A 27,229-nucleotide genomic window follows, 5' to 3' on the forward strand; every position below is an offset into this window, starting at 1 on the left:
GCTGGGCATGTTTAGCCTGGAGAAGAGGAGGTTAAGGGGTGATATGATAGCCATGTTCAAATATATAAAAGGATGTCACATAGAGGAGGGAGAAAGGTTGTTTTCTGCTGCTCCAGAGAAGCGGACACGGAGCAATGGATCCAAACTAGAAGAAAGAAGATTCCACCTAAACATTAGGAAGAACTTCCTGACAGTAAGAGCTGTTTGACAGTGGAATTTGCTGCCAAGGAGTGTGGTGGAGTCTCCTTCTTTGGAGGTCTTTAAGCAGAGGCTTGACAACCATATGTCAGGAGTGCTCTGATGGTGTTTCCTGCTTGGCAGGGGGTTGGACTCGAGGGCCCTTGGGGTCTCTTCCAACTCTATGATTCTATGATTCTAAGAGGCTCCGAAACGGTTAACAGCAGCGACAGGGCTGCCGCCGTTCCTAGAGCGGAACGGAAGGCTGGCGGGAGAGGAGGAGCTTCCGCTTCCTGTTCCGGTGGAAGTGGGGGCAGCTGCTTGGCGGGGCTGCGCCTGTCCGTCCTCGGAGAGGCGCTGGAGGCGGGTAACTGGGGGGAGTCGCCAGGTCAAGGGGCGGAATTGGGGGGCGAGAGGGAGAGGGGTGCCAGGAGGAAGAGGCGCAAAAGGGATGGAGCCACGTCCCTCCTGGGGGGAACAAGGGGGCGACGGGGAAAGGTGGTCTTCTCCTGGGAGGGGAAGTGGGAGACTTTGAATGGATCTTCCTTAAAGTGTAAGTTTCCCTTCCTAGGGAACCTGAAGGGCTGCCACAGAATGTCCTTTTCTCTTGACTGCAAATTTGACAAGTCTTAACACTCTTAACTGGGACTAAGACATATCCAGCCCCATTACTTGCACACTTGCCATAAAGTACATTTAAGACATATTCACACCACAACTGCATTTCAGTTTTCTGTGCCACCGTAGTTTTCTGTGCTTTGACTTTCACTGCCTTTCAATAAAGGGTACAGTGTGTACCTCGGGTTACATACGCTTCAGAATACAGACGCTTCAGGTTACAGACTCCGCTAACCCAGAAATAGTATCTCGGGTTAAGAACTTTGCTTCAGGATGAGAACAGAAATCATGCTCCGGCGGCGTGGCAGCAGCGGGAGGCCCCATTTGCTAAAGTGGTGCTTCAGGTTAAGAACAGTTTCAGGTTAAGAACAAACCTCCGGAACGAATTAAGTACTTAACCTGAGGTACCACTGTATATCCAGGTACCTAAATGAGCAAGTTTGTTCTGTAGCTGGCTGATCTAAGCACCATTTATACTCTTGTTGGCCAGAAAATCATAATCTTGGCCTTATGTTAATTTATTGGCAGGCTTCCTTGATTACACTATGTGCTGAACACCTCCAAGTTATTTTTGAGGTCCGATCGGAAAAGTGAGCAGAATACTAAATCACCGGCATAGATCAAGATTGAGTTCTTTCTGTTCCTAATTACTGGACCTGGGGAGTTTGCATCGCCTAAACATGGCACCAAATGATTAATATAGAAGTGGAAATGAGTGGAAGGCAGAATGCAGCCTTGCTTCACTCCTCACAACGCTCCAAAAAAATTAGTCTTACTGTCATTTAAGCCTACTCTGAGCTTCATTTCTGTGTTCTTGTATAAATAGCAGAAGTCTGCAGTTGATGTTGGCAATTTGATATCTCTCTTTCAATTATTCTTAATGTTCTTAGTACGTTTACTTATAATATAGTTCAGAGTAAAACATTGGTCCATGGTACAGGCAGTGACCCTCTTAGGTGCATTCAACTGATGCGCAATCACTGACACGGGGAACGGGGCAGGGAGCATTTATATGCGCTCCAACTACGCACGGGGGACCAAAAACAAAAGGCCGCCTCTGTACTGTTTGAAATTTTCTGCCTTTAAGAGATTTATACAACACTTAATCCCAAAGTGGCAGGTGTTTATTATTATTAGTTAGATTTAGTCACTTTTTATGAAAGGTAAACTCAAAGCAATCTACAATATGATACAAAAATCAAAGGCACTCTAAAACAAAGCAAAACAAAAGCTTAAAGTTCTGTATATGAATGTTTGTCACTCCAAACCAAAATTTTGGAGTCGCTTGCATCAAAGGCTGCTGTTTAATACCCTCTCTTTCCTGCACTTTTCTTTTGCTAACTGCTACGCTTGCAAGGGCAAAAAATTATGTTTCTGTTAAGTACAGCAGTTTCCGCAAGAGCATTCCGGGCAAAAGTGGTAAAAAAGAATAGAGAAACAACCAACTTCAGGTCCACATTAAAGTCCAGTATTACTGAGGCCTTATTTATTTCCTTGACATCTGATGGGAGGGCGTTCCACAGGGCGGGTGCCACTACCAAGAAGGCCCTCTGCTTGGTTTTCTGTAACTTCACTTTGTACAGTGAGAGAACCGTCAGAAGACCCTCGGATCTCAGTGTCCAGGCTGAATGATAGGGGTGAAGACGCTCCTTTAGCATTTTATCAGTTTGCCTTTTTATTCCATCAGGAGATGTTGAAGGGATGCTGGCAGAAGTGTCACCAAAAGAATCCAAAGAGCAGCCGGAGCAAAGGAAGCTGAGGCTTCAAGATGGAGGCAGCAGGCAAGAGGGGAGGCGAAAGCAGAAACCAGAGGGTAAATCAAGTACGTCTCAGGGTGGTGAAAATCAAATTCACAGAGAGGAGAAAAAGTATGAATGTACAGTGTGTGGAAGTAGATTTGGTTATCGCTCAACTCTTACTTCACATCAAAGAGGGCACACGGGACAAACCTTATAAATGTTATGAATGTGCAAAGAGCTTCACTCGCAACAGCCTACTTACTAGACATCAACAAACTCACAGAGGGGACGAACCTAGGAGTGTGGAAAGAGCTTCCGTTGCAACGTTGCCCTTACTGAATTCATGCAGGGGAGAAACCTTACAAATGTTTTGAATGTGGAAAGAGCTTCAGTGGCAGTTGCTCCTTTACCTTGCATTAAAGAATTCATACAGGGAAGAAAAAGGAGGTGTTGTACTTGACCGCTTATGTTACATCGCACAGTTTTGTGTGTGTGATAGGAACTGCCTTCCATTTTCCTCCAGGTTCTGGTGTCTTTTGAGGAAGTGGCAGTATACTTCACCCAGGAAGAGTGGGCGCTCCTGAGTCCAGCTCAGAAGGCTCTCTACAGGGAAGTCCTGCTGGAGAATTATGAGGAATTGGCTTCTCTGGGTAAGCATCCTTTGGTTGAGAGATGTGTGTGTTTGTTTCCCAAAACCCATTGACCACTTAAAACGTTAAAGAAAAAGAACCTCAAAGCAGTTTACAGAAAGAATAAAGCAATAAAATTATCAGGAAAATAGCTAAAGAAACAACTATGGTGGACGCTCGGGTTACGAACACAATCAGTGCGGGATGCATGTTCGCAACCCGCAGTGGCGCGTCGGCACAGGCACAGGTTGCGATTCAGTGCTTCTGCGCATGCGCAAAGCGCAACTTAGTCCTCCTGCACATGCACAACCACCAAAACCCAGAAGTAACCTGTTCCGGTACTTCTGGGTTTCGGCAGTCTGCAACCTGAAGGGTCTGTAACCTGAGGTATGACTGTATTTAAACCATTCAAAAAATGATTGAAACCAACACTGCCCTAAAAACCAGATTGAAACACACGGCAACTGTGTGGAAGGGATAAGAACAGCAGCTGCACACACGTCCTGCTTTCATAGCACAAGGCTTCCCCACAAAAAAATCCTGGGAGTTGTAGTTTGCAAACTACAATTCCCAGCACCCTCAATAAACTACAAAGCCTAGGATAGGCGGGGGGGGGGGGAGAAGGATATGCTTTAAATGTATGTTGCATACGCAAGGAAAATATGAGTTTTGAGAAGTGGGGAGAGATGAAGAGAGATTGGTCATCCCCTGGTTGCTAGAGTGGGGAAAAAATATCCTTGGTGGCTCATTGTTGTTGTTGTTGTTTAGTCATTTAGTCGTGTCCGACTCTTCATGACCCCATGGACCAGAGCACGCCAGGCACTTCTGTCTTCCACTGCCTCCCGCAGTTTGGTCAGACTCATGTTTGTAGCTTCGAGAACACTGTCCAACCATCTCATCCTCTGTCGTCCCCTTCTCCTTGTGCCCTCCATCTTTCCCAACATCAGAGTCTTTTCCAGGGAGTCTTCTCTTCTCATGAGGTGGCCAAAGTATTGGAGCCTCAGCTTCAGGATCTGTCCTTCCAGTGAGCACTCAGGGCTGATTTCCCTAAGAATGGAGAGGTTTGATCTTCTTGCAGTCCATGGGACTCTCAAGAATCTCCTCCAGCACCATAATTCGAAAGCATCAATTCTTGTTTTTATTAGCAGGTTCAAAATAGAGAGCCACGAAAAACATACCCCTAACAATGATGTATCTTCTGCTTTTCCCTCAAAGAAGGGCCTCTGTTTCCTCAACCTCGCCTCATCTCCTGGTTGGAAGAAGAGGAAGAGGAGTTTGTCCAGAAGAAAGAAGCAGGTGGGTTCCTAAAGAACACAGGAAGTGCATCGAGCCCAGCTTCCTGTTCTCGAGGTGGCTAAGCAGATCCCTGTGGGCAGGCCATGAGCTGTGAGCACAACAGCAACACTTCCCAGTTGTGATCCCTGTTGTGAGGTTTTTTGGTTTCCCGTTAATTTAATTACTTGTTTTTTTCAAATTACAGTTTTACAATCACATATCCAACATACAACAATCTAGTCCGTTTCAAGCACTGTGGTTGCTCAGTCATAACTGTTTATATTTATTATCTGCTTTGCTCATAAAAAGGACCCAAAACGACTTAACAAAGAACTCAGATGTGTTTCAGAGTAAAACATTCCTTCCCCAGGAGCTTGAAAAATGGGCAAGCTGCTTCCAGTCAGTTCAAGAACCAGCTTAAAAAAGTAGTTGAGCAAACACACGCCACCTTCCTTCCACGTACATTTTGAAGGGAAAAAACAAAATGTTTTATCCTGCTACCTTTTCCATGCCACTTTTGCAGGGAGTCGAAAATGCCGTATGTCCTCTCCTCTTTGGGATGAAGTGGAAGGAATGGCCCTCCCTTTGGCTCAGGTAATTGGGTCTGGGGTCTCCTCCTGTGGCTTCTTCATTTGTTTAATCGGTTGGTGTTTTCTGAGGCAGACTGGTAGAAATAGAGTAGAAATGTAACTCCATACAGCAGGGGCACAGAGCCTCTGCCCACAGGTTCCAAATAGGTGGTTGGCACAGATGGTGAGCCCTCCCCTCTTATTGGGATCCCCCTAGTGGAGCTGAGGAGCTGACTGGCGCCGACTCTGAGCCCTGCTTTGTCTGTTTGAAAGCATGGTTTTAAGAATAATAAGAATTTATTATTTATACCCCGCCCATCTGACTGGGTATCCCCAGCCACTCTGGGCGGCTCCCAACAGAATATTAAGAGCATGATAAAACATCAAACATTTTTTCCTTTTTTTTGGAAAGGCACCATCAGAATTATGGATATTTCTTCCTTTTTTCAGAGTCTGGTATCCTTTGAGGAAGTGGCTGTGTATTTCACCAGGATTGAGTGGGCTTTGCTGAATTCAGGCCAACAAGAACTCTACAAAGATGTCATGCTGAATAATTACAGGAACTTGGCCTCTCTGGGTAAAGATCCCTCTGCACTCGCTTTCTTGAATTCCTTATCGTTCTCTCCATATAGGAAGACCATGGTCAGTTCTGGCTAAGCCAAGCCTTCCTGTGCTAGCAGTCAAAATTAGACAGGAGCCACCCAGCTCAGGTGCCTAGTGAAGTCATTTTGGGCTAAAGAAGATTTTCCCTTGAGTTTTCACCTACGCATTTGGTCATTGATTCTGCTCGTATTGTTATATATATATCCATATACAGAGATTTCTCAGAATCTGAGGACTTCCCCCCACCTCCTCCATAGAGTCCTATTTTAAACATTTAAAACCACATCATCTTCCAAACTCTTAACTTTTATATCAATCCATATTATCCATGGTAATTGTTACACTACAAGTGAAATCAAAATCCTGCCAATGTTTCCATCTGCTTAAAGTGGTTTCTTAGATAGCTTATAAATTTTTCCCATTCTTTTGAAAAGCTTTTGTCCTCTTGGTTTCTGAGTTTTCCTGTCAGCTTTGCCATTTTGGCATAGTCCATTAGCTTGGTTTGCCATTCCTCTCTGGTAGGGACCTTGTCTTCTTTCCATCTCTGGGCTAGCAGCATCCGGGTGGCTGTTGTTCCATACATAAAGAGTCTTTTCCGGTCCTTTGGGATGTTGGTATCTGTAATTCCTAATGGAAAAGCTTCTGGTTTTTTAACAAAAGTTATTTAAAATATTTTTTTTCATTTCATTATATATCATCTCCCTTGCAGTCCACTGCCACATTTTCTTTACATTTCCAGCAGATATTTGTACTTGTCCTATACATTTTTCCCAGCTTGGTAGGAGTCAAATACCAGCGGTACATCTTTTTCATATAATTTTCGTTCAAAGTTAAACATGCCGTGAATTTCAGCTCTGTTTTCCATAACCTTTCCCAATCTGCCATCTGAATATTATGTCCTAGATCCTTTGCCCAGTATATCATTACCGACTTGAGCAGTTCATCTTCTGTACATGGTTTGGATTTTCTGCAAACCTTTGCAGTCCTGGGTGCCGTCAATAACGCTTTTTGCTTTCTTTCTTTTTGTTCCATGAAGAAGGGCCACTGATGCCCCAATCGGACCTCATCTCCTGGCTTGAAGAAAAGGAAGAGTGGTTGGTCCAGAAACGAGAGGCAGGTGGGTCCATGGGTAGAGAAGAAGATGGCGAGCGGCGAAACCTGTGGCTTTTCGGAGGTTGCTGAATCAGAATCCCCATGTGTGGTTTCGTCGTCTCCTGATGTTTTTGTAGTACATTCGACGTAGAATCAGAATTGTCGAGTTGGAAGGGACCCTGAGGGTCATTTAGGCCAACCAACTGCAATGTAGCAATCTCGACTGAAGAATCCATAACAGTGCGGATGGAGCGATTGGTGATAAATGGAGTTGGTTTGGAGATGGATGGATGTTGCTATAACCACAGTTGCTTTGGTGATGTGGTTGGTGTCAGTGGTGGATGGCTATGGTTGCTTTGGTGGTAGATGGAGTGGTTTGGTGATTGTGGGAGTGGATGGTGCAGTGATGGATGGAGATAGAGTTGCTTTGGTGACACCAGAATGATGTTTATAGGTCCATCTAGTGCTCCCCCTCTCCCATTCCTGTCCTGTTTCGAATATCTGGTCCTTTGGGCTGGAGTGGAGGTATGGAAAAGAGACAGCATGGCTTGGATTTTCTATAAATCTATAACCTAATAAGCCTAGGACCCTCGTACCTATGGGACCGCCTCTCCCGGTATGCCCCACGGAGGACCTTAAGGTCCATAAATAGCAACACCCTAGAGGTCCCGGGCCCTAAGGAAGTTAGATTAGCCTCAACCAGAGCCAGGGCCTTTTCAACACTGGCTCCGGCCTGGTGGAACGCTCTGCCTCATGAGACCAGGGCCCTGCAGGATCTGATTTCTTTCCGCAGGGCCTGTAAGACAGAGTTGTTCCGCCTGGCCATTGGTTTGGAATCAATTTGATTCCCTCCCCCTCTTTCTTTTTTCCTTTCTCCTCCTGTGATGAGGCTGCATTTTAATGTCTTAATGTTGTATTTTAATCTTGTTTTTTAAGTTGTATTTCAGTCAACTTGTTTTTATTATTGGTTGTTAGCCGCCCTGAGCCCGGTCTTGGCTGGAGTGGGTGGGGTATAAATAAAATTAGTATTAGTATTAGTATTATAAACTTCTGCACTCACATGGGCCATCAATAAAATTTTTTGCTTCTTTTTTAATCCCGTCAAGAAGGGCCTCAGATGCTCCAATCAGACCTCATCTCCTGGCCTGAAGAAAAGGAAGAACTGCTGGTCCAGAAGGAAGTGGCAGGTAAGTCCTTGGATATTGAGCATGGATGGGGAAACTCTATGGTCTTCTAGTTGTTGCAGTAATGCAACTCCCATGAGTGGTTTCATCATCTCCTGGCATTTTTGTAGTTCTAAGCAGAGTGGCTGGAGTGGCTGGTCATGGGTGGAGTTTGACGATTGAGAGGGTTTGTTGATGGATGGAGTGCTTTGGCGTTGGTGGGAGTGACTGGTGGAGTAATGGATGATGGTCAAATGGCGTTGGTGACCCCAGATGGATGTTTTAAGGTAGGCACCCCCAAACTCGGCCCTCCAGGTGTTTTGAGACTACAATTCCCATCATCCCTGACCACTGGTCCTGTTAGCTAGGGATGATGAGGGTTGTAGTCCCAAAACATCTGGAGGGCCGAGTTTGCCAATGCCTGCTTTAAGGTCTGTGCATTGCTCTCCAATATGCTTGTCTTCTTTCAAATATCTGGGTGGTTGAGATGGTGTCAGGGACTGGACTGAGGAAGAATGGTGTAATCCCCCCTCCCTTTTCCTGAACCTTCCCAAGGGCAGGAGGACAGTATTGATTTAGTTTGCAGAGGGGCATAGCCCAGAGGGGGAAAGCTGGGAAATACTGGGTGAGGAACAGGAGAGAGACAGCTGGCAGATTTCAGTCCTTGGACATAATTTCTGACGCCACGCCCCCCTTCCCCTAAGACTAGATGGACTTGGAAAGTGATGGAACAGAAAGTGCAACGGCAACAAGCTCAGATTACCCGTTGTAGGAGTGAGGTAGATTAATGGGGACAGAAGGGGTAAACCTTTACTGGGAGCAACGCCATTTTTTAGCATGATATGCATTCCTTGTCTTTTGCTGTGATTATTAAAGAACTTATCTGGTAAGAGCACTCTTTTCGTTTGATCTGCTTAATTACTGCCACCGGGAGAGGGATCCGACTCCCCGAAGCCTGGCAGATGAGATGGAGGGCTGAAAAGAGAATACATGGTTCAGATTTTCTTCGACCTTTTGCAGTCACAGGTGGCACCAATAACAGTTTTTGCTTTCTTCTTATCCCATTAAGAAGGGCCTCTGGTGTCCCAATTGGACCTCACCTGGTTTGAAGAAAAAGAAGAGCTGTTGGTCCAGAAGAAAAGGAGAGGTAAGTCCTTGGATATAGAAGATGGATGAGAGAAACCAAGTTGTTGCTGAACTGGAACTCCCATGAGTACTTTCATCTTCTCCTGGTGTTTTTGTAGTACATTCTGTGTAGCTGGTTTGATGGAGCTGGTTTGGTGATGGATGGATGTTGCTCATATTTAGTTGCTTTGGTATGGAATTGGGGTTGGTGATGGATGGAATTGGTGTTTTGGTGATGGATGGGCTGTTTTGGTGATGGCAGAAGTAACTAGTGGAATGATTTGATTGTTGGAGTGGTTTGATGATTGAGAGGGAGAGATTTGTTTTTGGCAATGGATGGAGTTGGTTTGGTGATAGTGAAAGTGGTTGGGGACAGATGGGGTGGTTCAATGGTCAGAGCAGATGGAGTGGTTTGATGACTGAGGGAGAAACTCAGAGTGATTTGCGCTTTTTACAGGGTCTTCATTTTCTCTCTGCCCCCTCCTCATGCAGGTGATGGACAGGACAATGAGAATTATCAGGCGCCATATATAAAGTTGTCAGAAACAACCACACATGATATGGGGAAAGAAATGTTTGGAAATCAAAGAGAAAGGCACAAGGCGAACCAATCAAAGCCTAGGCAGAAGAAGCAGGGGGCTGCTTCCCAGGGGGCTGAGGTCCATGAACTCCTGACCCCTCCAGAAGACTGTAAAGATAATAAGAATATTACGTGTCCAGTGTGTGAGAAAATATTCCAGTATAGATCACAGTTAAATACACATAGCAGAAGTCACACAGGAGAGAAACCGTACAAATGCACAGAGTGTGGGAAGAGCTTCAGTACAAGCAGTTCCCTTACTGCACATAGAAGAACCCACACAGGAGAGAAACCGTATAAATGCATGGAGTGCGGAAAGAGCTTCAGCCAAAGAGGAAGTCTTATTGCCCATCAAAGAACCCATACAGGGGAGAAGCCATATAAATGCATGGAGTGTGGAAAGAGTTTCAGTCAACTTGGACATCTTATTTCTCATCAGATAATCCATAAAGGGGAGAAACACTGTAACTCCGGACAGGTGGACTGTGGAAAGGGCCTCCATGATAGCATAACCTTTACTGAACATCAGAGAACCCGCACAGGAGAGAAGCAGTATAAATGTCTGGAGTGTGGGAAGAGCTTTGATATGAGAGGAACCCTTGCCAAACATCAAAGAATCCACACAGGGGAGAAACCATATAAATGCATGGAGTGCGGAAAGAGCTTCCGGGCGAGCTGGACCCTTTGTATACATAAGCGAATCCACACAGGGGAGAAACCATATAAATGCATGGAGTGCGGAAAGAGCTTCCGGGATGGCGGAACCCTTGCCAAACATCAAAGAATCCACAAAGCGGAGGAAAGATATATCTGCACAGACTGTGGAAACGTCTTTCGAGGGAGCGGTAGCCTTACTTTACATCAAAGAGTCCACACAAGGGAGAAACAGTGTGCTGGGTGGAACCTTTCCGAACATCAAATAATCCACATGCGAGAAACCATGTAAATTTATGGAATGTCAAAATGCCTTCTAGTATACAGTTACTGACTCATCCTTTTATGCATGAAAGCATTAACCTGAGCCAGAAATGAGCTCTAGTTAACTGCTCCCAGCAGCCATTCTTTTTCCTTCTCTCTTTCTCTCCAACTTTCTGAAAGACACCATTACCCAGCATGGCTCCCAGCTCAAGAAAACCACTTGAATGAATCTTTCTACAAGAGTTTTCTACAGTTCCCGTCTTTGCTAACACAAAGAATACATGGTTCCTTTTTTGTAACGAAACCAATTTCTTTTCAAACAGTTTGGAACCTTTTCTTCATTTCTTCATTGCTTTTACTGCCAATGGATGGAGACTTGTTTGCTGTAACTTCTGAAACTAGCCCAGCTGCTTTCATGGGGAACATTGGTTTAAAGGCGAATGAGGGCAGATGTAGAATCTAACCAAATTTTTATGTGCTTGGTAAAAAGGTAAAGGGACCCCTGACCATTAGGTCCAGTCGTGGCCGACTCTGGGGTTGCGGTGCTCATCTCACTTTATTGGCCGATGAGCCGGCGTACAGCTTCTGGGTCATGTGGCCAGCATGTTCTGGCGAATCAGAGCAGCACACGGAAATGCCGTTTACCTTCCCACCAGAGCAGTACCTATTTATCTACTTGCACTTTGACGTGCTTTCGAACTGCTGGGTGGGCAGGAGCAGGGACAGAGCAACGGGAGCTCACCCTGTCGCGGGGATTCGAACCGCCAACCTTCTGATCGGCGAGTCCTAGGCTCTGTAGTTTAACCCACAGCGCCACCCGCGTCCCTATGAGCTTGGTATCAATCGGCAATTGTTCTAACTCTGTATGAGAAAGTAAATCTTTTTGTCCGAACGTCTCTCCGCAGCATCAGGTTATGTGGCTCAGGCAACACGTAGGTCGGAGATTTTTGGGTAAACGACTCCCTTGACCAACTACCTTCTTTCTATGGCACCCCTGTGGGGCTCAGGAGCTCAGTTAGGTCACTCCTTGCCTGCAGAGCTGGCAGACTCTCTCCCTTTTTCCAACACCCTCCCTTGCGGGGTGTTTCATCAGTCTCCTCTCCTCTCCCCTCTCCTTGGGAGTCCTCCAGCCGTTGCTGCCGTCTCTTTAATGAACTTGTCTAGAGTAGTAAGCTCTTTCATTGAACCATAAAATTGTAGGGTTGGAAGGGATCCTGAGGGTCATCTAGACCAACCCCCGGCAAAGCAGGAATCTTTTGCTTAATGTGTGGCTCAAACCATGCCCTGCGACTGCAGACCTTGGACTGAGTAAATGTGAACCTATCTAGATGATACAGGTCAGCAGTACAAAGCTGTCAAGGACCAATAAATTCCTGGCATGCACAAAACACATTGGGGTGAGATATCACTACATTTGTGAACATGTCCAGAGTGGAATTGTGGAACCAGTTTATTGTCCCATCAGACAGCTGACATACTGAGCAAACCTTTACATGTGAGGAGCTTTTGGTCAAGATGGGACTCTTGAGGGGGAGGGACTTAACATGCTATGTTTGTATGTTCTTTCCATGTACACATCTGCTTGTCAGAGAGGAGAAACTGGCAATATACTTCATACCTGAAGAAGTGTGCATGCACACGAAAGCTTATACCCAGAACTACTTAGTTGGTCTCTAAGGTGCTACTAGACAATTTTTATATTTATTTCGGCAATACAGTGGTGCCTCGCAAGACGAAAAGAATCCGTTCCGCGATTCTCTTCGTCTTGCGGTTTTTTCATCTTGCGAAGCAAGCCCATTGACGGATTAGAGGATTAGCGCTATTAGCGGCTTTTAGCGGCTTAGCGGATCAGCTGATAAGCGGCTTAGCGGCTTAGAAAAAGGGGGGGAAGGGAAAAAAAGTCGGAAAAACTCGCAAGACATTTCGTCTTGCGAAGCAAGCCCATAGGGAAATTCGTTTTGCGAAGCGCCTCCAAAACGGAAAACCCTTTCGTCTAGCGGGTTTTCCGTCTTGCGAGGCGTTCGTCTTGCGGGGCACCACTGTAAACAGTTACTGACTTACACCTGTGTGCATGAAATTGTTAACGGGAGCCAGAAATCAGCTCGTTAACATGGGAGAGACTCCTAGCAGCCTTTGCTTCTTCCTCCCTCTCTCTTTTGCTCCTGCCTTCCTGGAAGACACCAGTAGCCAACATGGTTCCCAGCTCAAGAAAAATCTACATCCTGTATCTTTGTTAATGTAACTTTTGTTATATTAAATTAAACTTAATTCGTTTTGTAATATAACTTATTTATTTTGCTTTTAAATTGCTTGGAACCTTTTCTTCCCTACTTTTACTTCCAATGGATGGAGACTTGTTTGTTGCAGCCTCTGAATCTCTGCAAGTAAAATCTTCACTTTTCCAAAGCTATGTGTCTGAGATTTATTCTAGCCTGAGTATTTTCATGGGGAACAATTGTTTGAAGATGAAGGAGGGCAGATGTAAAATCTAACCAAGTTTTAATGTGCTTGATACCAATGTGCTACGAGAAAGAATATTTTTTTCAATCTCTCTCTCCAGCATGGGAAAAACATATGGGAGGTGGGAGGTGTATGAACACCTTATACTGTATCAGGAGTGGGAACATCGAGTCTATGCTTGTCTCTCCCAGGCAGGGCCTCCCATTAGCCTCTAACTCTTATTCCGGCACCCCTTTGAAACCCCTCCATTCTCCCAGGTGTTTCATAAAATCATACAGTTGGAAGAGACCCCGAGGGTCATCTAGTCCAACCCCCTGCAGTGCTGGAATCTTTTGCCCAATATGGGGCTCACACCCATGACCCTGAGATTAAGAGTCTCATGCTCCACCTACTGAGCACGTCCAGGTCTTAGGATGTGTTGAACTAGTTTTAAAGTTAACATGGTATTAGATAGGTCCCCCCCCAATTATTTCTAGCTTTAATATTTGAGAGGCTTTAATTCGGCTGTCATTTGGTGTTACGTTTTTGTGATTTTGTTGTTGTAAGAAATCGTCAGAGTAGGAAGTCTGCAAGCTCTTCCCATCTTGGGCGACTGATGTACCCGGTACCTGTTGTCTCCATGAGCCTCCCACCTTTTTCTTCTCTGCTTTGTCACAGCCCATCCCAACTCTTTATTTGGCAAGAGAAACACTTACAGCAGCTTCTACACACTTACCCACACTTCTCTAGGCAGCAATCCGTAGGAGGTCTGAGCCCTATAGAGTAGTTGCAGCAACAGAGGTGGTTGCAACTTTTCCTTCTGGCTTATATACTGTCCTTTGATGGGTTACACACCCACAACCTTATACTTTTCTTGTATGGAAGACATCAATGCTCTTTTTGAGATTCTCTATTATATGTTACTCTTTTTAATTTATTTTTTCACTATTATCATTTAGCCTCACCTGTCTTCAGTTTTCCGAAAGGAGCTTATGTGCTTCTTTACCAAACGTTGACCCTATTCTGAACTTAAAACTGCAAAGCGTAATGCTGGTGGTCAACAAAAGACGTTTAAAGATTCAAGGCAAATCTTTAAAAATGTAGTATAAACACTGACAACTGGGAAACACTGGCCTGTGAGCACTGCAATTGGAGAACAGCCTTTACCAAAGGCTTTGAAGACACTCGAACTCAGGACCTCAGGACGAAAGGGAAAAATGTGCTAAGAGGAAGGCACATTTGGCAAACTCTCACCGTCAACTGCTGCCCGGAAACCTATATCCCCACTGTGGAAGGATGTGTGGACACAGTCACTTACGGACTCACTGTTAAAACTGTGTTTATGGAAGACAATCTCTCTCGGCTACAAAAGTTGCCTGCTCACAAAAATAAAAGCAGGTTTGAATTCCTCACACCCATTTTTTGTGGCAGTCATTGGAGATAATGAAGGTGCACCCTTTGAGGGTGCAACGTATTTTTAAGTCCCATTGCTGATTCCCCCCCAACCCCCCCCCCAAATTTCACCTCCTGAAGTGCCACGTACTGTGCCCTGGCTAGGGCTGGTCAAACGCTCCCGCCTGCAGAGCTGCTGCCAGTCTGTGCCTGCAATAGTAGGTGGGCCAGTACCTAATCTGTATAAAGGCAGCTTCCTAGAATCATAGAATCCTAGAGTTGGAAGAGACCACAAGGGCCATCGAGTCCAACCCCCTGCCAAGCAGGAAACACCATCAGAGCACTCCTGACATATGGTTGTCAAGCCTCTGCTTAAAGACCTCCAAAGAAGGAGACTCCACCACACTCCTGGGCAGCAAATTCCACTGTCGAACAGCTCTTACTGTCAGGAAGTTCTTCCTAATGTTTAGGTGGAATCTTCTTTCTTGTAGTTTGGAACCATTGCTCCGTGTCCGCTTCTCTGGAGCAGCAGAAAACAACCTTTCTCCCTCCTCTATGGGACATCCTTTTATATATTTGAACATGGCTATCATATCCCCCCTTAACCTCCTCTTCTCCAGGCTAAACATGCCCAGCTCCCTTAGCCATTCCTCATAAGGCATCGTTTCCAGGCCTTTGACCATTTTGTTTGTTTTTTTTTTTATAAATATTTATTAAGATTTTAAAATATAAATGCACACATAATAAACAATCTTATTTCTGTCATAACAATTTCATCACTTCTTTGGACTCCCTCACGTCTCCCGCTCCCATTTGCATTGTTAAAAATTTTTCCACACAAATTATCAACTTGTTTTCAATCTCATGTCCATTCATTCAAATATAATCTAGCACTTCTTCCCAAAAAATTTTATATTTTCTTTAGTCTCACTTATCATCAAATTTAGATCTAATTTAGTGGTGAGCAGTTTTTTATAATCCAGCATCCTTCTTAAGATTCAACCAAATTACAATGTTTTTGTAAATACATTTTGAATTTCTCCCAGTCTTCCTCCATCTTCTCTTCTCCCAGATCACGGATTCTGCCGGTCATCTCGGCCAGTTGCATATAGTCCATCAGCTGCATCTGCCACTCTTCCACTCTTCCAGGCCTTTGACCATTTTGGTTCCAGGCCTTTGACCATTTTGGTTGCCCTCCTCTGGACCCGTTCCAGTTTGTCAGTGTCCTTCTTGAACTGTGGTGCCCAGAACTGGACACAGTACTCCAGGTGAGGTCTGACCAGAGCAGAATACAGTGGCACTACCCTTGATCTAGATGGCTATACTCCTATTGATGCAGCCCAGAATTGCATTGGCTTTTTTAGCTGCCGCGTCACACTGTTGGCTCATGTCAAGTTTGTGGTCAACCAAGACTCCTAGATCCTTTTCACATGTACTGCTCTCAAGCCAGGTGTCCCCCATCTTGTATTTGTGCCTCTCATTTTTTTTGCCCAAGTGCAATACTTTACATTTCTCCCTGTTAAAATTCATCTTGTTTGTTTTGGCCCAGTTCTCTAATCTGTCAAGGTCGTTTTGAAGTGTGATCCTGTCCTCTGGGGTGTTAGCCACCCCTCCCAGTTTGGTGTCATCTGCAAATTTGATCAGGATGCCCTTGAGTCCATCATCCAAGTCGTTGATAAAGATGTTGAATAAGCCCTGCAGCAGGGCTGCTTCTTCCAGACAACCTGAAAACACGCAAACAGACACACCCAACACGCTTTGCATCTCGGGCTCCTCCTGGCGCTCACCCGGCGTCGCTTTGCCAGGACAGGAAGCGGCCGCCCCTTCCTCCTTTCGCTGCCTCTCTAGGACGCCGCGCATCTCTCGGTTTAACCCCCAAGAAGCCGGCAGCCGCTGAGAAGATGAGCCCGGCTGGATCAGGAGGTACAAAGGAAATTTTGGTTTAGGGTAACAGGTGCGAAAGGACGCAAATTACCTCCAACCCCCTAAGAACGGTATTTCAGGAGTCATAGAAATCCCAGAATTGTAGAGTTGTTTGGAAGGGATCCGAGGGTCATGTAGTCCAGTGTTTCCCAACCTTGGGCCTCCAGCTGTTTTTGGACTACAACTCCCATCATCCCTAGCTAGCAAGACCAGTGGTCAGGGATGATGGGAATTGTAGTTCAAAAACAGCTGGAGGCCCAAGGTTGGGAAACACTGATCTAGTCCAGTGTTTCCCAACCTTGTGCCTCCAGCTGTTTTTGAACTACAACTCCCATCATCCCTGAGTAGCAAGACCAGTGGCAAGGGATGATGGGAATTGTAGTCAAAAAAACAGCTGGAGGCCCAAGGTTGGGAAACACTGATCTAGTCGAACCCCCTGCAATGCTGGAGGAGGCAGCTGTTCCTGCGACCAGGGGCCAAGCAACCCAGATGATCAGATCACATCTCTTTAAAAAAGCAGGATAAGGCGGCAGGATTGTGAACCTTGCATTTAAATATATTGTTCATTGTAGTATAATATACTTTGCTAATTTTCCCCTTTGCGGAATTCACTGTTTTCTGTAGCATACAATCGAAATGAACGAACGACTCTGTTAATTAGAGCCTTTCATTCTTTCTTTCTTTCTTTCTTTCTTTCTTTCTTTCTTTTCCTTAATTCATCTGGCCATCTGTCATGGATGCCTTTCTAATTAATTAAATTTGTATATTTGGTTGACCTGATTGACATCCTATACCTTTTTAAAATGCGGCTCTTCTTTGGGGGGGAAGGGATGCTATTGAATTATTGTTTCTATTTTGATTTTATATATTGTGATCTTTTTTGTGAACTGCCCTGCGACCTCCGGGTATAGGGCGGTATATAAATTCTAATACAGTGGTACCTCGGGTTAAGTACTTAATTCGTTCCGGAGGTCCGTTTTTAACCTGAAACTGTTCTTAACCTGAAGCACCACTTTAGCCAATGGGGCCTCCCGCTGCCGCTGCACCGCTGGAGCACGATTTCTGTTCTCATCCTGAAGCAAAGTTCTTAACCTGAAGCATGATTTCTGGGTTAGCGGAGTCTGTAACCTGAAGCGTATGTAACCTGAGGTACCACTGTAATAATAATAATAATAATAATAATAATAATAATAATAATAATATACCACACATCATCTGCTTTCATCATCATCATCATCATTTTTTATTTGTATGCCGCCTTTCCACAGTTAAAAAAACAATGCTCAAGGCGGCTTACAGCATATGTTACAGCATAACAAGATTACAAAAGTCATAAACAATAAATAAACCACATCAAAAAAATACACAACCAAATGGGAAACAATTTCCACATAAATCAAAATCTAAAACTAAGAATACACCCATTCATATCAGAGTTTAAAATGACATAGGTAAAAAAACAGAGCGGTTCACAACATAAAAATAACAAAATGCCTAAAAATAACAAGAGCAAATAATAATAATAATAATAATAATAATAATATGTACACAAACCAATAAACCCCCTCCTCCCCCACATTGCTAGGGGTTGGACTAGATGACCCTCCCGTCCTGTCCAACTCAACGATTCTACGATTCTCCAGTTGATGCTATTGTCGCCACTTTGAAAAGACCAAACTTTTTTACATGCCCTCGGGGAGTTTCTTCATCCCTGCAGCAGGGAATTCAGAGATGCAAGAACATTGCTGGGGGGCCATGGGTAGCCTTGCTCATGAATTTGACCAGTCCTTTTTTAAAGCCTTCCAATAGGAGACCCAATGGGGGCCTATCCAATGAAGCTGAATTACAGCTCATCACTTGTATAAAATACAGTGGTACCTCAGGTTACATACGCTTCAGGTTACAGACTCCGCTCACCCAGAAATAGTACCTCGGGTTAAGGTGGTTGTCACCCATGGAGGCAAAGGCTCTGAAAAGACTCAATATGGAGGCCAAGTGACCGAAATATAGGGAGATATTAGAACAAGAAGGAGATAAATGGAAATTGCAGAGTTTTGAGAAACTAAAAGATAAAGTGCGAGATTGGCTTCATTATTATCAGATAAGAGAGGCCTATAATATGGATAAAAAATTGGGCTTCCAGGTGGAAAAATCGAAATTGGAAACAGAATTGTTGGAACCTAAAACTAAGATTCTTTCAAGAATGTATAACTTGCTGCTGAAATGGAATACTCAGGATGAAACAGTTAAATCAGCTATGATTAAATGGGCACAGGACATTGGTCATAACATTATGTTTGCTCACTGGGAAAAGTTGTGGACCACCGGTATGAAGTTTACGGCATGTAATGCCTTAAGAGAAAACATTATGAAAATGATCTATAGGTGGTACATGACCCCAGTCAAGCTTGCAAAAATTTATCACCTGCCTGATAACAAGTGTTGGAAATGTAAAGAAACTGAGGGTACATTCTTTCACCTTTGGTGGACGTGCCCGAAGATTAAGGCTTTCTGGGAGACGATATATAATGAACTGAAAAAGGTATTTAAATATACCTTCCCCAAGAAACCAGAGGCCTTTCTCTTGGGCATAGTCGGCCAATTGGTGTTAAAGGAAGAACTTTGTTTCAGGATGAGAACAGAAATCGCACGGAAAGTTTTTAAAGATTTATTTTGGGAATTAGTGTAAAATTAATGAGTATTAGGGGAAATGTTGGAATGAAACTATTTGGCTTTAGTAGAAATGATATAAGGAGTTATGTCTAAATAAGTATTAAGTTTTAAGCTTTAAGGTATTTTATGGTAAGATAAGGTTAAAATAAATTAAGGCAAACTGAATGACAGAATATAGTGAAAGATGGAAAGGATTTGTTGAGTTAATTAATAGGTTAGACTGTTAAGATAAATTACCCAATAAAAATTGAGAAAGATGGAAAGAATTTGCTGAAACAAATAATTAAACTAGAATACAAAAAGGGAGGTGTGAGGAGGTCGATGAAACAAGTAATTGGAAGTTTAAGATATGGAATATTGGATGTGTGTGTTTTCTTTTTTTATTGTTATTGTTGTATTGGTTTTTATGTTTTTCCCCCCTCCTTTTTTATGTATTGTAATGTATGTTTTGTTAATTTTTTTGTTGTTTTCTTTTTTCTGTAATATTTAAACTTCTAATAAATATCATTAAAAAAAGAGAGAACAGAAATCGCACAGCAGCAGCAGCGTGAGGCCCCATTAGCTAAAGTGGTGCTTCAGGTTAAGAACAGTTTCAGGTTAAGAACAGACCTCCAGAACTAATTAAGTTCTTAACCTGAGGTACCACTGTATTGGGGGGGGGGTTAAGCCCTGCCCTGCATAATCGATCAAATGACACACACCATTTGAATGGCAATGCCCATTAACTTTTTTGGGGGGGCACAAGCCTCTCAAATATTTTATTGGGGGCCCCAGAGGGACTTTGGCACCTAGAATTTGGCTCCTATGCAGCACATCAACCCTTAGTGTGGAGCATAGGTAGGCAACCTAAGGCCTGGGGGCCGGATCCGGCCCAATCGTCTTCTAAATCTGGCCAGCACAGTCCAGGAACCAGCATGTTTTCACATGAGTAGAATGTGTCCTTTTATTTAAAATGCATCTCTGGGTTATTTGTGGGGCCTGCCTGGTGTTTTTACATGAGTAGAATGTGTGCTTTTATTTAAAATGTATCTCTGGGTTATTTGTGGGGCATAGGAATTCGTTCATTTCCCCCCCTTCAAAATATAGTCCGGCCCCCCACAAGATCTGAGGGACAGTGGACCGGCCCCCTGCTGAAAGGGTTTGCTGACCCCTGGTGGAGGGTCTATAAGGAGAATTTTTTCACGCACCAAGTGTCCCTCGCACATGGGAAGGGTTAAAGTAGCAAATGTGCCATTCCTAGAGAGGTCTGCATGTGAGAAATCACATGCATATGACATTTTAAAAAAATATATAACATCTGCTTTTCCGGTTCCTCCACCTTCTTTTCTTAATTATTTCCTCTTTTACTTACTGGAAACAGAAGCCGGCTGTCTTGAGACTTTCTCCTAGCCGAAGATCCAAGGTGAAGCTGGCTGGTGAGTGGACAAGAGGAAAGTTGGGGTGGTGCCCCCTAGAAAAAACTGCCCTGTCCCCACATTCTGACCCTTGTGCATCTACCCCAGTGCTGTCGACACTGGCCGGCAGCAGCTCTCCGGGGTATCAGGTGTGTTCCTTACCTGGGCATGCCGTGTTTTGTCAGGGAGCTGCTGAGAGCTGTCAGATGACATTCTCTATTTCCATGCCTGCAGAGCTACAATTCCCAAGATTTCCCTGGTAAGAGGGATTGGTTTTTAAGACGCACTGGTCTCCTAACATCTCTCAGCACCCGCTGGCAGACAAAATTGATGGAACATGTAGAAATGGCTAGTTTAACTGGAAGAATAAGTGATCAGGAAGAAAGAACTTTAAAAATAATAATGGGGAATTGCGGAATGTTTGAAAAACTACTGTAAACCATGTTAAATGATGGCAGGACTAGAATAAATTGAGCAGTTACATTTATAATGGAAGGGAAAACCAGGAGAGGAAAAGTGAGGATTAATTAGAATATGCGACAGTAAAGGTAAAATAAAATGAACCATAGAAGGGAGTGAAGGGAAGTTGAATATGCTTGTATGGTTTAAACTCTGTAATTTATGTCAATGTAAAATGTAAAATGATAAATAAACTTCCCACCACCCTTAGCAAACTATACTTCCCAGGATTATTTGTGGGAAGTCATGTTTTAAATAACTGTTCCTGTGGAAATCGGAAAGAGACCTGCCATCCTGATATTTTGTTGCCTGCTGTTTCTCCAAGACTTTGTAGAGAATTCATTTGATTCCATGTCAGTCATTCGTCCTGTATTTTATGATTTGATTGTGTTAAGGTTTTTAAACGTTTTTAAATTATTATTTTTATTATTTATTAAACTTCTATACCGCCCTTCACCTATACTGCGCGCTGCGAGAAGCCAAGTTACAGGGAACCAGGCAGAGGGCCTTCTCGGTGGTGGCACCTGCCCTGTGGAATGCCCTCCCATCAGATGTCAAAGAGAAAAATAACTACCAAACTTTTAGAAGACATCTGAAGGCAGCCCTGTTTAGGGAAGCTTTTAATGTTTAATAGGTTATTGTATTTTAGTGTTTTGTTGGAAGCTGCCCAGAGTGGCTGGGGAAACCCAGCCAGATGGGTGGGGTATAAATAAATTATTATTATTATTATTATTATTAATCATCATCATCATCATCTTATTTATCCGTAGATCTCAGGACAGTTCACAACATGAAAATACAAGATAAAACCACAAAATATGTAATAAAGAGGGCAACAACAACCAAACCAATAAAACCCACCTTCCCCTCCACCCCATCCCATACACACATTTGAAAACGTATACGATGTTTCTGAAAATGCAAATGACAAATTAAGAAATAATAAGAATAAAAGGGTATGGGATATTCTGTGATATTTCCATGATTTTACTGGACACTGCCACACTAAAAAAATAAAAAAGAACTGGGGGTTTTATATCTATTCTTCCAAATAATTAAATAACATATTTCGGTCTGTGTTCTTTTCTCCTGTAGGCAGATTTGGTTCATTCTGGAGTTTTCACCTCATCTTTGGCAAGAAAACAATAGACACCACCCCAGGAGAACTGGGCACCTATTACTGCTCCAACAGCTATAACTGCCCTTCTACGGAATCAGGTCACTGGTCCAGCAGGCTTAAGACTTTTTTTAGCTTCCAAGGTTCAGGAGGAAGATTTCCCCATCCTTATCCTTGGGTGGTGGGCAATGGAAATGGCAGAGGGGTTTGTCATGGCATTGCCGGATTCCCGAGAAGAAGTCCCTTCTGGGCAGGAAGGACGGCCCAAGATCAAAACAGAGGAGACCAGCTTCTCAGAATTTGAACCCGAGATGGGGGCGAAAGGGTCCGAAAGAGCCCCTCGCGTCTTCCAGGCGGGGAGCATTCGGGAATTGCTTTGCAAGGCGTCGGGGAGACAGCTGACGCAGGTTCCAGGCGAAGGGCTCCTTCAGGAATGGGAGAGCCAGTGGCAAGAGTTCCTGGGGACCTTGGAATCCCCCAACTTGAGGTGGGGGGCCACCCAGCTTCCAGAGGAGCCCACCCCCTGGGACGACGCCAAGGCCTTCCTGGCCTCCTTCGAGCAAGTGGCCCAAGCCTGCCGGTGGCCCCGGGAAGAGTGGGCGGCCAGGCTGCTGCCGGCCCTCAGCAGGGAAGCCGAGCGAGCCTTTTGGAGCCTGGAGGCCAGAGACAGAGAGGATTATGGGAAAGTGAAGGCGGCCATCTTGCGCGGGGACGCCCTCACCAGGGAGAAGAACCGCCAGTACTTCCGGCGCTTCTGCTACCAGGAAGCCGAGGGGCCGAGAGGGGCCTACAGCTGCCTCCAGGATCTGTGCTGGCAGTGGTTGAAGGTGGAGAGGCACTCCAAGGAGCAGATCCTGGAGTTGCTGATCCTGGAGCAGTTCCTGGCCATCCTGCCAGCGGAGATCCAGAGTTGGGTCAGGGATCGCGGCCCAGAGACCTGCTCCCAGGCGGTGGCCCTGGCCGAGGACTTCCTGCTGAGGCAGCTGCAGGTGGAGGAACAGGAGCAGCAGGTGAGACAGGGTGGTGAACCCCCATTATAATTCTGCTAAATCTCAGGAATGGGGTGGGGAACGTACAGAAGAACCCGGACCATCTCGTCTAGCATCTTAATCTCACAGTGGATCCTTAGCAGGCCCTGAGGTCAACTGCCCTCCCTGCACTTGCATTCCCCAACAATGGACGTTGTTGGTCTTGGCCACAAAAGGTCTTCATCAATATCAATGTGACAGCCATTTTGTGTGACGCGACACACAGCCAACGTAGCTGTTTTGTGTCATGCCGCCCTCCACTGGGGAGCCATTTTGTGACGGGCGGCCATTTTCATGAAATTCCAATTGTGTCCTCTGGCCTAGAAAGGTTGGTGATTGCCTCTCCCCATATGAATCTACCCGGACCCTGAGGTCATCTTCTTCGTGTGCCACCTCCTCGAGAGGTCCAGATGGTGGCAACGCGAGAACAGGGCCTTCTCTGCAGGGGCTCCCCACATGTGGAATGTTCTCCCCAGGAAAGTTCACCTCTTGACTTCACTATACACCTTTAGGCGGCAGGCAAAAACATCCGTTTCTAAACAGGCCTTTGGTTGACCTGACTGACATCCTATACACTTTTAAAATGTGGCACTTTCTGGGGGGTTGTTATTGGGTTGTGGTTTGTTGTTGTTTAGTCGTTTAGTCATGTCCGACTCTTCGTGACCCCCTGGACCAGAGCACGCCAGGCACTTCTGTCTTCCACTGCCTCCCGCAGTTTGGTCAGACTCATGTTTGTAGCTTCGAAGACACTATCCAACCATCGGTTGTGGTTTAGATTTAGATTTTATATATTGTGATCTTTTTGTGAATCGCCCTGAGACCTCCAGGTATAGGGCAGTATATAAATTAAATAAATAATAATATTATATTGACAACTTGCAGCGCGATTGGCGGGTGCCAAATCCGATTTAAGCTCACAACGGCCACACTCTTGATTTTTCTTGCTGTATTTTGTGCCTGATTCAGGTGCCTACAGAGGCGAATGTGAATCCCCCCAAGGAAGAGGAGGTTCTGGAGCCCGAAGAGGTGCTGGGGCCCAGCTGGGAGATCAGTGATGCTAACCATGCTGGTTTTCTGTTGTGTAAGGCTGTCTTCTTCTTCTTTAGACCAGGGATGGAGAAATCTGTGTTATTAGATGACTCCAATTCCCACAATGCCCATTTCTGCCTTCCTCCTCCAACATGCTGGAAATTCAGATGTTCTTGCACGACTCCAATTCCCATAATGCTCTTTCCGTTCTTCTGAGACTTCTCCCATAATTCTGTTCTGGGGCTTCTCCTTACCCTCCAGATCAGATCTGAGGAAGCCACAGGGGATCTGAGGAAGAAGAGGAGGGTTAGGGTTAGGGTTAGAGTAAGGGAAGGGACGCGGGTGGCGCTGTGGGTTAAACCACAGAGCCTAGGACTTGCCGATCAGAAGGTCGGCAGTTCGAATCCCCACGATGGGGTGAGCTCCCGTTGCTCGGTCCCTGCTCCTGCCAACCTACCAGTTCAAAAGCACATCAAAGTGCAAGTAGATAAATAGGTACCGCTCTGGCGGGAAGGTAAACAGAATTTCCGTGTGCTGCTCTGGCTCGCCAGAAGCGGCTTAGTCATGCTGGCCACATGACCCGGAAGCTGTACGCCGGATCCCTCAGCCAGTAAAGCGAGATGAGCACTGCAACCCCAGAGTCATCTGCAACTTGACCTAATTGTCAGGGATCCCTTTACCTTTAAGGGTAAGGGTGGGAGCCAGACTAAGATGCCTTTGAGGTCTTCTCCCAACTCTACAATTCCAGAGAATTATTAACCGGGTGATTAATCAATGCAATAAATAAAAATTAAAATAAACTGAAATAAATAAAAATAATACAATAACTATTTTCTGCATTGGCTGGGAGAGGAACTTGATGCCCTTTCGGATCTCAGCCACTTCTGCAATTCTAATTAAATAATGTGTCGACGTTTTAAAAGTTGTGCCATGTTCTTTCTCCCTCTTTCCAGGCGAACCCACACTAGATGAGCCCGTTTTTGGGGACGCAAAGGCCTGTCACCTCTTAGAAAGTTCCCTGCAGAGAGAACCCCGGGGGCCGCAGCTGCAAAGCACGGGGCGAGACGTTCCCTCGTCCAACAATCAGGAAGAAGTACCCAGAAGTCCTAATGGGCTGGCGAGAGGGACAGAAGTAAGTCCAAAGAAAACAGCTGCCTGGGAGCTGCCAGAGAGCCCGGAGACCGAGGCCACCGCCTCCCCAAATGGGAATAGCGTCAAACCGAAGCCGCCGCTGGGCCTCCGCCCTGGGCCAGGACCCTACAAATGCTCCGAGTGCGGGAAGAGTTTCTGCCGGCGCTCCTACCTGTCCCAGCACCACCTCATCCACACCGGCGAGAAGCCCTACGAATGCTCCTACTGCCAGAAGGCCTTCCGGGCGCGCTCTCACCTCACGAAGCACAGGCGCCTGCACACGGGCGAGAAGCCCTACAAGTGCGGGGACTGCGGCAAGGGCTTCCACCAGTCGTCCAACCTCCAGAAGCACATGAAAATGCACGTGGGCGCCCCGATATACCGGTGCCCCGATTGCGGGAAGAGCTTCGGCCAGCGCGCCAAGTTTTGCCAGCACCGCAAGGCGCACGCCGGCGGCAAGACCTACCGGTGCTCGCGGTGCGGGGAGAGCTTCGGCGAGCTCCCACTTCTCCGCGCACACCGGCGGAGCCACGCGGCGGAGCGGGCCTACCAGTGCCCCACCTGCGGGAAGGCCTTCGATCACCGGTCCAGCTTCCTGAAGCACAGGGTGACCCATACAGGGGAGAAGGCCCACAAGTGCCCCACCTGCGGGAAGGGCTTCAGCCAGTCCTCCAACCTTCACAAGCACCAGAAGATCCACACGGGGGAGAAGCCTCACAAATGCCTCACCTGCGGGAAGTCGTTCACCCAGAGCTCGCACCTCAACTTCCACCAGAACACCCACAAAGGGTTCAAGTCGTACAAATGCTTAGACTGCGGGGACAGCTTCACCGACAGGTCGCACCTTATGAAACACAAGCTGAGCCACGCCAGCACAAAAGCGGCAACATCGGCCTGAAACCCCCCTTAATTTTATAAGGCGGGTAAATTACATTTATTTTTAAAATTTATATGGAGCTTAGGCCTTTGCATGTTGGCTGTATCCCTCCATTCCACAAATTTGTTAGGAAGACTTGGGCAATCCTCTCTCTCGTTTCTGCTCCCGCACTCAGCCCCACTCATCCGCAATATGTGGGGCAGATGATATTGATCTACCTTAACAACAACTATAACTTTATTATTTATACCCCGCCCATCTGATTATTTATACCCACTCTGAGTGGCTTCCAGCACATATTTTAATGTATTTTTATTCTTTGTTGGAAGCTGCCCAGAGTGTCTGGGGAGACCCAGCCAGATGGGTGGGGTACAAATAATTAATAATAATAATAATAATAATAATAATAATAATAATAATAATTAGAAAAACAATAAAATGTCAAATGTTAGCAATAACAATCTGATCTGATACAAGAAGAATGAGAATAACTTTTCACATAACTTACATCAAATAAAGCAGTATTCTAAACAGTTAAATAGCAGCAAATAACTAAACTTTGCAGGAAGGTTATAAGCCTGGAAGCAGCACTGGGTGCTTGCAAAGTGCCTTTGGTGAGGGATTTTGGCGGAAAGACCAAAGTGGCTTGGAGGTTTAGAGGACCAAAAAAAAAAAAAAAAAAAGAAAGCATCATTTTAATAATAAGTTATGACCAGATGAATCAGCATTGATTTCCCCCCACCCCGATGAAATTGTTGTTTGGATGACTTAACTGTGATTTAACTGTGAAATCTGATTCTTAAAAGATGAATTAGCAGTGAAGTTGTTGCTTTGCCGAGAAAAGCATAAAAGACTTTGCAGCACCTTTTGAGATTTACATAAATCTTTTTAATAGCGGATGCTTTTATGCACCATTTCATCAGGTGCCTGCAGCATTATCTTAAGATACCTCCCCTTCCCATGGTTTAATCTTCCCCTCCCCACAAGAGCTGCAGCGTCCGTTAAATTAATTAAATAAGCAGATTAAATCAGTTTTAATATATGTTTGATCGAGCGCCCCTCCACCCCAAGATACCGTTGAACTAAAGCTCCCACCACCTCAACTCCAATCAGCCCCAGCCAACACAGCCAGTGGTCTGGCATGATGGGACTTGGGAGTCCAGCAATATTTGGAGGGCACCAGATTGGGGGAGGCTGGTTTAAGGCCTTGTGGCAGGGAGTTCCGCAGATGGTGTGGCTAATTCCTTGTTGGACTCCGACTCCATCAGCCCTAACGAAG

At 45.3% G+C, this 27,229-nt stretch overlaps 2 protein-coding genes and 1 long non-coding RNA gene across 8 annotated transcripts; all 3 read left to right on the forward strand.

The window, feature by feature from the left end:
- The first annotated feature begins 432 nt into the window (after positions 1–432).
- On the forward strand, positions 433–11,042 carry LOC309336794 (uncharacterized protein). Of its 6 annotated transcripts, none has more exons than XM_081853130.1 (10): positions 433–544; positions 2,483–2,608; positions 3,058–3,184; positions 4,379–4,459; positions 4,962–5,032; positions 5,458–5,584; positions 6,647–6,727; positions 7,809–7,889; positions 8,935–9,012; positions 9,483–11,042. In XM_081853130.1, the coding sequence occupies exons 2-10, from the start codon at positions 2,564–2,566 to the stop codon at positions 10,514–10,516; spliced, it is 1,725 nt and encodes a 574-aa protein (XP_081709256.1). In that variant the 5' UTR covers positions 433–544; positions 2,483–2,563; the 3' UTR covers positions 10,517–11,042. The 6 variants fall into 6 exon arrangements, with proteins under 6 accessions (XP_081709256.1, XP_081709253.1, XP_081709255.1 ...); XM_081853127.1 differs by having other exon boundaries at positions 2,483–2,617; positions 9,483–11,040; XM_081853129.1 differs by having other exon boundaries at positions 464–540; positions 2,483–2,617; positions 9,483–11,041.
- Positions 11,043–11,161: 119 nt separating this feature from the next.
- LOC309337361 lies at positions 11,162–12,894 on the forward strand. Its single transcript, XR_014154208.1, has 2 exons — positions 11,162–12,208; positions 12,538–12,894. It is a non-coding gene; the product is annotated as an uncharacterized lncRNA (long non-coding RNA).
- Positions 12,895–19,831: 6,937 nt separating this feature from the next.
- LOC309336682 (uncharacterized protein) lies at positions 19,832–26,249 on the forward strand. Its single transcript, XM_081852839.1, has 4 exons — positions 19,832–20,460; positions 21,864–22,895; positions 23,880–23,994; positions 24,896–26,249. Exons 2-4 carry the CDS (start codon positions 22,074–22,076, stop codon positions 25,969–25,971), a joined length of 2,013 nt encoding a protein of 670 aa, XP_081708965.1. The 5' UTR covers positions 19,832–20,460; positions 21,864–22,073; the 3' UTR covers positions 25,972–26,249.
- Positions 26,250–27,229: the final 980 nt, after the last annotated feature.

The sequence above is a fragment of the Podarcis erhardii genome (assembly GCF_964252035.2).
Source record: "Podarcis erhardii genome assembly, chromosome: 2".
Classification (NCBI taxonomy): domain Eukaryota; kingdom Metazoa; phylum Chordata; class Lepidosauria; order Squamata; family Lacertidae; genus Podarcis; species Podarcis erhardii.

Coding starts and splice junctions, on each gene's coding strand:
- LOC309336682 (XM_081852839.1), top strand. CDS start 22,074: ATGGAAATGGCAGAGGGGTTTGTCATGGCATTGCCGGATTCCCGAGAA. Junction 22,896..23,879: donor TGGAGGAACAGGAGCAGCAG/GTGAGACAGGGT, acceptor TGCCTGATTCAG/GTGCCTACAGAGGCGAATGT. Junction 23,995..24,895: donor CCATGCTGGTTTTCTGTTGT/GTAAGGCTGTCT, acceptor CCCTCTTTCCAG/GCGAACCCACACTAGATGAG.
- LOC309336794 (XM_081853127.1), top strand. CDS start 2,564: ATGGAGGCAGCAGGCAAGAGGGGAGGCGAAAGCAGAAACCAGAGGGTA. Junction 3,185..4,378: donor TGAGGAATTGGCTTCTCTGG/GTAAGCATCCTT, acceptor TTTCCCTCAAAG/AAGGGCCTCTGTTTCCTCAA. Junction 6,728..7,808: donor GGTCCAGAAACGAGAGGCAG/GTGGGTCCATGG, acceptor AATCCCGTCAAG/AAGGGCCTCAGATGCTCCAA.